Here is an 8,122-nt window from a genome sequence, read left to right as displayed (position 1 = left end):
GCCTGGGCTGGGTGACTGAGATGTCCAACTTTCTCTATTATAGGAAGTTAGGATTTAGCCTATCAGCAACTTACTCAAGCCAGAGGGTGCTTTTACACAGCGGAGTGACGTGATCAGAGTTGATGGTATTTCTGGCATGAAATGGAATGGGGAAGAGGCTGATTGGGGTGTGACAGAGACTTCCAGTTAGGAACTTCTAGAATCAACAGTTTAGGTAAGAGATGATGAGAATATGAACTAAGGCAATGGCAGAAGGGGTGCATATGGAAGGCTGTCTTAAGATTTGGTGGTTTTCGGAAAGAAACAGGTAGTTTCTAAGGCCATCTAGTGCAATCATGTTTCACTCTGCATTGTGTAGGAAAAAAATGTGTGAACTATTCGACACCACATTTATACCAACATTATTGTCTTACACACGATACTTCCATGAGCTTAGAAGAATGAGCCCTCCACAAAAAGTACTTCACAAGAAATACCACACTCTTAGGATTGAATATTAAGCATTTGAAATGTTCTTATAGAAATGCTAGTTCGAGAACAAAAAGAAAATAAAGAGCTCCAATCTTCCATTGGAACCAAAAGCCACACATTTGTCCGTTGTACAAGTCAGCCACAGAGGATTAGACTGAATTGCAGTGGAGTGATTTATAGTCCTGTCTGAATACCGATCACACATAGTATTGAAATACTGGAAGATTCAAACAGTCTATGACTCAAATAGCACAAGCAGTGATAGTAAATTAGCTAAGTGCTCATCTCCCCAGAAAAGGGTTTCCTTAGGAAAATAATACCTATTTTTAATATGTCAGTAGCTTGAGAAAGAGATGAATATGTCAATGCTAAGTCATATGTGTTTTAAAAGGCCACATTTCTACACAAATGGCAAGAAATAAATTTTTTTTTAGAAAATTAATTTTTATTCTATTATATTGAACACATTGTGTCATCCCTACTCATAGCTGCATTCCAAAATATCTCCTCTGGGAAGCAGGGTTCTAGTTTTACTGAACATGAATAAAAGAACCAGGCAGAATTCGAAACCAGGAAAGTCAAGAAAACAAATTTGCTTTTCAGAAGGAAAATGTTTATAAACAGTAATAGTTGAGAATCATATAATTTGTTTCTGAAAATTACCTTTTCAATAGGGCTGTATTTTACATTTGCATACTATATGGAATTTTGTAAGAAACATTAATTTTCTAATAACTTGATGTAATAAACCATGGAATACTCAGTGTCCAAATACAGCAAATAGGACATGTCCAATAAGAGGTATATTATTTCTCTTAAAATAATAGGGCAAATCTAAGTTCCTTGAGGCAGAGACTGTGTTGTTGACTGTGGCAGTCCTGTGCCTACCATGCTGTCTGAAAGGAGTCACTCCACAAGTGACAGGAATGAAGGAAGTAGTGGAGGAGCGAGTGTGTGGACACGTGCCATTGTACAGATGTTGGGCTGGCACAAATAAAAACAAAGCCATACATTTCAAAGATATGCTTCCAAGGTAAGAACTCATAAATATTTACAACTCAAGAGTCTGTGGAAGATGTAAAAACATCCTGATGTTTAAGAAAAGACAAAAATAACACAAGTGTGAACTGAGATGCTGCAGCATATTTTAAGAACACTGCTGTTCAGAGTCATTGGAATATGGTGAAAACTTAATAAAGTAATGTTTAATTATTGACCATCAAAAATCTGCTTCTGATTCATAGTCAAAAGTTAAACTTTTGTGGAAGGAGAACAGAGAAGGACAAAGAGAAACTACCACCATTAGTGCCTGCACCAGAGCAATTTATTAGCGTAATTTTTTCATTTTTTTCTTTAAAGATTTCATAACAACTGAAGTATGTACAAAGTCTTACAGCATTTACACCATAAAAAGTTTCCTATTAGCTGATGAAGTCTAACGTAGTGCTGCTGAGAACTTCAGACGTAGCAAAAGCAATGAGGCAAACCACTTATAGGTTTCCCTCTCTGCCGCCACATCCTGGTGTCACCTGAGTGACGGCTAAGTGTACCACCTGGAAGACAGGTTATTGGGGAAAAAAGGGGACAAGTTGATAGGCAGCACTAGAGACCATGGAGTGGAAAAGCTACATAGCAATGTGTTTCTACAGTTTCCTAGAGCTGTAACAAAGACCCACAGCCTGAGAGAATAACATATACAAGACAACAGAATCACACTGCTCAGATATAGTTTAGCTACCAAGTGCATTCACTTTTGAATGGGAGGCTCTACTGATATGGCTGGTATTTCCATTTCTGTGCGAACCTGCACAAGCCCCACTCCCTTCCTCCAAACCAAACAACAACAAAAGGAGAGGGAAAGAAACAGCATGAAATTAGTAGTTCTTGACCAAAACAAAACAAACAAACAAACAAAAAACCCATAAAAAAACCACAACTTTTTTTTTTTTTAAAGGCATTCAGTATCTGTTTCAGGGTGGCCATTCTGTCAAAAGATATTAAAAATTTCTGAATTATCCCAAATCAGAACAACATCAACAAAACCCCCAAACATCCAACCTCCTAGATTTACCCATCCTTCATTGTATCTGATCATCTTTCCTTGGGGTCAGTATTACACAGAACCACCAACATTTACACACTGAATCGGACACAAAACGTAGCATTGTTATCCAAACGACTGCTTCACTAAGTGGAAAGAGAATTTCAACATGTAAACGATTAACGTCAGGCTCACCACTTTATTCCACAGAAAACCCAGCCTGGTTCTATGTTTGGTCAGTCACTATCTGTTTTGACAGCAGATCCCAATCACTGTCGCATGGGAATAGTCTCACATGTAGGCAAAGTGGCTTTTTATTTCAAAAAGATTCTGCTCTCAACTTAAAAGCCAGTTGATAAAAGTTTTAATTAAGACACAATAGCGCGGGATATAAAAACACAAGAACCACATAAATATCGAAGAAGTTGTATACCATTTTCATGTAAACAGTTTTGCTTAGGAGCAAAGCCCTAATCAGATTCTGGCCTGAAACTTTTGGCAGATGACGCGTGTTCAGCCAGGCTCTGCAGCGATGGTGAAGTGGAAGCCAGGTCAGTCCCTATGTTGACAGGCATGCAACTTGAAAACATTGCACAACAAGCAACACAAAGAGTGGAGAAGCTCACAACACTTCAAGGAGACCTCACGACCTTCACGACTGCATAAGCACAGAGACCCACCCTCCCTCCTTCCCACGCACTGTCTTACACGTGGGAGACCTTCTGTGACTCTCTAGCTTGTTTGATGCTATATAACCACTTGATGATTCTAGCATTTCTTTCGATGGCAGAAATGCCATACGGCACGCGGTCATTGGCACTGTCATCATTTCTAAGGTCACTGTTACTGTCCTGAGACTGTTCACAGTCTGAGCTGATCATGCTTGCGCTGCGGAAGTTGAGGGATATGATGTCAGAATTAGCCCTTGCAAAGTTTTCCATGCCCAGGTTTTCCAGCTCTTCCGGGTCCAGCCCACAGTAGTTGAAGAACCTCTCCACGTCCGCGTCCACTCGGAAATATCTGTCACTCAAGTCTGACTTAGACCGCTGGAGGGAGGGTCTCCGGCTGACTCCACAAGCTGGTTCCACAGGATCGGCCTCGGGGGACTTCATGGAGGCGATGGCTGCGATTCTGGGCTTGGGAGGCAGGGGAGGGGCGGAGCTACTGCAGGGGATGGCCTTGAGGGGCTTCACGCTGGTCACCTTGCGGATGTCCGAGGAGCTGTGGGACACGTGGAGGAAGGACTCGGCCGACTGCTCCAGCAGCCTCCTGCTCACGTGGGAGCCGCCCTCCTGCGGGCTGCCGCGGCCCTGCGTGGGGTAGACCTTCAGGGACTCCGCGAAGGAGTGCCGGTGCAGGTCGGGAGCCTCCGAGCGGTGCGGCGGCCAGTTGCGGGAGCTGTGCTTGTGCCCTGAGCCCGAGCTGGAGCCCTCGGAGCTGTTGATGATGTTCTTCAGGATCTCCAGCTTGAGGTTCTCCCTCTGCACGCCGCTCTCGGTCTTGGCGTGGTTGCCGAACACTTTGAGCGTGGGGCTGCCCAGCGCGCGCTTGGCAGCCGGGCACACCGGGGGCTTGGCCAGCACGGCGGGCTTCACCGGCTCCTGCTTGGCGTTGATCACCTCCTGGCTCTTGACGTACTTGGCCTTGTCGGCCTCCAGCCTCTCCACGGCGCTGAGCCGCTTGGGGTTGGGCTCGGCCTGCCTGCGGAAGTAGTCTGGCCCCTTGTTGAGGATGCGCAGGGGCACGGCCGAGGTGAAGGTGCCCGCGGGGCTGACCGGCTTCACCATGCTACCTGTCTGTAGGGTCTCCGTGGGCATGGTGGGCGGTCTCTCCCCGGCAGCCGTGTTGGATGCTCTTCTGGGCGCCTCCGCACGGCCTGAATAGACACATGTACATGAAGCAAGGCGGGCGGCGGGTGCAGCCTGGGAGCGAGTGTCAGCAGCGGCGGTCGCGGCAGCGCCTCATCTCACAGCCCGTTCACCGCCGCGGGGGCTTTCACACGCTTTCCTCCGCTTCCAGGCAGCCCCTGGACAAAAAGGCCACAAGCCACGAGTTGCTTTAATCTGCTTCGCTGCCTCCTTTCTTCTCCCTGAAGGAGGTGGGAGTCTCCTCCAGGTCTTTGTGTTCCACGGCAGGCAGAGCTGAAACACAAAACAACCAACCGCGGGTTAGGAGGGGCGGGTGACATCACGGCTCTAGCAACAAACCCCGCAGCGCCCCCGCCCCGCCCCTGCGCGGCCGGCCGAGGGTCGCGGGCCGCAGCTCCGGAGCTGTGCCCCCAACCGCGCGAGGGGGACGAGCCGGGCTGAGTGCCCCCGCCTGCGCCGACCCGCGGCAGCACAGCGCGGTGCTGGGAAGAGAGGGCTGAGGTTTCCCACGCGCGAACTCTTCCAGCTGCCTCCGGATTGGTGAGATCCGCCTTCTGAACATGCCCCGTTGGCATTTCTTAGCTCAAAACCCAGCAAATATTAGATGAACGTAGGAATGAGGGCCGAGGCAAGCCCGGTCCCCCAGCTCATTACATGCCACCGAGTTCCTACGAATCCTTCTTTTGCAAATGAAGCAAAACTTCTCCCTCCGTATTCCCTTCGTACTACCACATCTCTCAGGAACACTTGCAACAGTCACTTTTTAAACTTCATCAACTGAAAAGGGTAAGAAATGGGTTTGGCAGCAAAGCTATGAAATTAAAACAGAACAAAACAAAACAAAACTCATCATGGTGCAGTTATCTTACTTTGGCCAACCAATATATTTGAAAACACTTTCTTCTGCAAACCACTAATGTGTATGGAGTTCCTCCCATTAAACACAAGCTTACTTTTTTTTTTTTTTTTTAACATCATAAGAAACCTAGAAATACCTCTAGATTTACCATATGAGTAGATAATTTGATTGTCCTCAAGTGCTCCATAATTTTTCATACTTAGCAGAAATCAAAAGTTTCTTTATGGTATATATATTTCCAAATCCCCTACAGTACTAGGAACAAAATCTTAAAAATGTCAATCATACCAAGCATTTTGGCAGGCGGAGGTGGGCGGATCACGAGGTCAAGAGACCGAGACCATCCTGGCCAACATGATGAAACCCCGTCTCTACTAAAAATACAAAAAATAGCCAGGCATGGTGGCACGTGCCTGTTGTCCCAGCTACTCGGGAGGCTGAAGCGGAAGAATCGCTTGAACCCAGGAGGCGGAGGTTGCAGTGAGCCAAGATTGCGCCACTGCACTCCAGCCTGGCGATTGAGCAAGACTCCATCTCGGAAAAAAAAAAAAAAATCATTCATACCTAAAAATATGTTACTTTAATACTATAGAAAACTTGAGTCACAAGTAAGCTTTCATGGGACAACTTGACTACCAAGCCAATAACAACAAATCCCACATGTCAATAGTGGAAAGTTTATCAGTATTCCTACTATAATTCTATAAGGAGTCTTTCATATGCCATATAATGTAACACCCCCGCAGTCCCTGGAATAAATCCTCCCATAGCCTGTTACTGCAGGCAGAGAACATTTACAGGTGCATCAGCACTCCAAAGCAACGGCTAATGACCTTATCAGCATCTTTGGTTATAATTAGGAATGTTCAGAGTAACCTAGTCAACTAACATGCCAAATAACTAACTTTCAAAATAGATAACGTCATATCACAACCAAATCTGCTGATATTTCTCCTTATAATCTTCTGAAATTCTTAAATCTCTAAATGCAACCCATCACCGTGTTTTGTTAGAGATAATTTTAGTAATCTTCGAAGGGATTTGTTCTAATAAAAATATTTTCCTATGCAAGATTTGAGAAGCCCCAAGGCAATACCTACATTAACAATTTCCTTTAATTGTGTGGTTCTATTTTGATACCTCAATTTAGTTTAAAAAACCACCTCCTCCTGTTAAGACGAAATGAGATTGTTTCTTTGAACACATGTTGAATGAAGTGCCAGAAGGGAGCCCCGATTCCTCTGGAGGCACAATCTCATCCTCTTTACAAAGAAGACTCAGAACCAGGGCAGGCAGCAGAGCCTGCGCCAGGATGTAACTCTGAGGGCATCATACCAAGGTCTCTTGGGAGAGGTCTGACCCCAGGACAATATCAGAAGGTTTAGGGACAGTGAGGGGCAGGAACAAGATCTGCACCCTTCAACTTTGTGCCTGAGGACCAGAGTGGGAACACCATCCAGTGGGCAGTGGGAGACAAAGCTCATCTCCCTTCTCCTGGGGCATGAGTTAGTTGGACAAGATTCCTTCAATCCTGTCTTACTCTAAATTCATGAGGTTCTGAGAATCGAAGAATGAAGGGCTTCTTTCCAGTTTCAAAATGGCACGTTGAAATCCTGGTGAATGACTGAACTTTTCTATGGTCCTGCACTGACTGTTCTTAGGACAAAGCGCTTTGAAGATGAGCTGTAGTTCTCATGTAACATCACTCCTCATGCAGGCCTGTGCGTCTCTTCTAACCATCTTCTCTTCTAGTTCCATCATATTAGGACCAGAAGCCTGAAACACCTACACCTCTGGCCTGGCCTTCCATGCACACTTGCAGGTCTGTTACGGTAGGCTTTGGAACTGCTGGCAACACTGAATAAAAAGCCTGACTTTTGGTCAGGCATGGTGGCTCATGCCTGTCATCCTAGCACTTTGGAAGGCCGAGGTGGGTGGATCACAAGATCAGGAGTTAGAGACCAGCTTGGCCAACATGATGAAATCCCATGTCTATTATAGAAAAAAAAGCCCAGCACAGTGGTGCGTGCCTGCAATCCCCGCTGGTGACTGAGGCAGGAGAATTGCTTGAACCCGGGACGTCGAGGTTGCAGTAAGCTGAGATCATGCCACTGCACTCCAGGCTGAGTGACAGGACAAGACTCCGTCTCAAAAAAAAAAAAAAAAAAAAAAAAAGCCAGGGCGGTGGCTCACGCCTATGATCTCAGCACTTTGGGAGGTCGAGGAGGGTGGATCATGAGGTCAAGAGATCGAGACCATCCTGGTCAACAAGGTGAAACCCTGTCTCTACTAAAAATACAAAAATTAGCTGGGCATGGTGGTGTGCACCTGTAATCCCAGCTACTTGGGAGGCTGAGGCAGGAGAATTGCTTAAACCCAGGAGGTGGAGGTTGCGGTGAGCCGAGATCATGCCATTGCACTCCAGTCTGGGTAACAACAGCGAAATTCTGTCTCCAAAAAAAAAAAAAAAAAAAAAAAGCCTTACTGTCGTCGATTCCCAAGAGTGAGCACTAACAGTCTATCTACTAGGAAGCATTCTCCAGAAAGCTTCTTGTCTTTCTTGCGCACTGCTTTCTCTAGTCATGCAGCAGACACCCTCAGGATGGCTCCTCCAGCACTCACAATTGTTCCACTCTCCGGCAATTACTAATCTTAAAACTCGTGTGAAAGAACTATGTCAGAAATAGCAATTATCTCTAAGTACTTCATACCTCATTTCCTTTAGGCTTCCACCCCTTCCCCATGCTATTTCCAATTTCCCTAATAATTTTCAACACAGTGATGATGTTTTGACATGACCATGGATAGAGTTTGTAGTTTTGATGTGAACTCTGGGGAGGAAAAAAAACCATTATCTTATCAAAAGACCCAAAAGCAACAGAA

General features: G+C 45.6%; 1 protein-coding gene across 12 annotated transcripts in view; it reads right to left on the bottom strand.

Moving 5' to 3' along the window:
- Positions 1-1,777: 1,777 nt before the first annotated feature.
- FAM110B (family with sequence similarity 110 member B) overlaps positions 1,778-8,122 on the bottom strand; it is a 156,165-nt gene continuing 149,820 nt past the window's right edge. For all 12 annotated transcript variants that reach the window (XM_074386664.1, XM_074386665.1, XM_039464808.2 and 9 more), the window contains one exon: positions 1,778-4,653. In XM_074386664.1, coding sequence (XP_074242765.1) covers positions 3,217-4,329 — 1,113 coding nt within the window. In that variant the 5' untranslated portion in view covers positions 4,330-4,653 and the 3' untranslated portion in view covers positions 1,778-3,216. The remainder of the gene's footprint in view (positions 4,654-8,122) is intronic.

The sequence above is a fragment of the Saimiri boliviensis genome, chromosome 15 (genome assembly GCF_048565385.1).
Source record: "Saimiri boliviensis isolate mSaiBol1 chromosome 15, mSaiBol1.pri, whole genome shotgun sequence".
Classification (NCBI taxonomy): domain Eukaryota; kingdom Metazoa; phylum Chordata; class Mammalia; order Primates; family Cebidae; genus Saimiri; species Saimiri boliviensis.
This window is presented reverse-complemented; position numbering and strand designations above follow the sequence as displayed.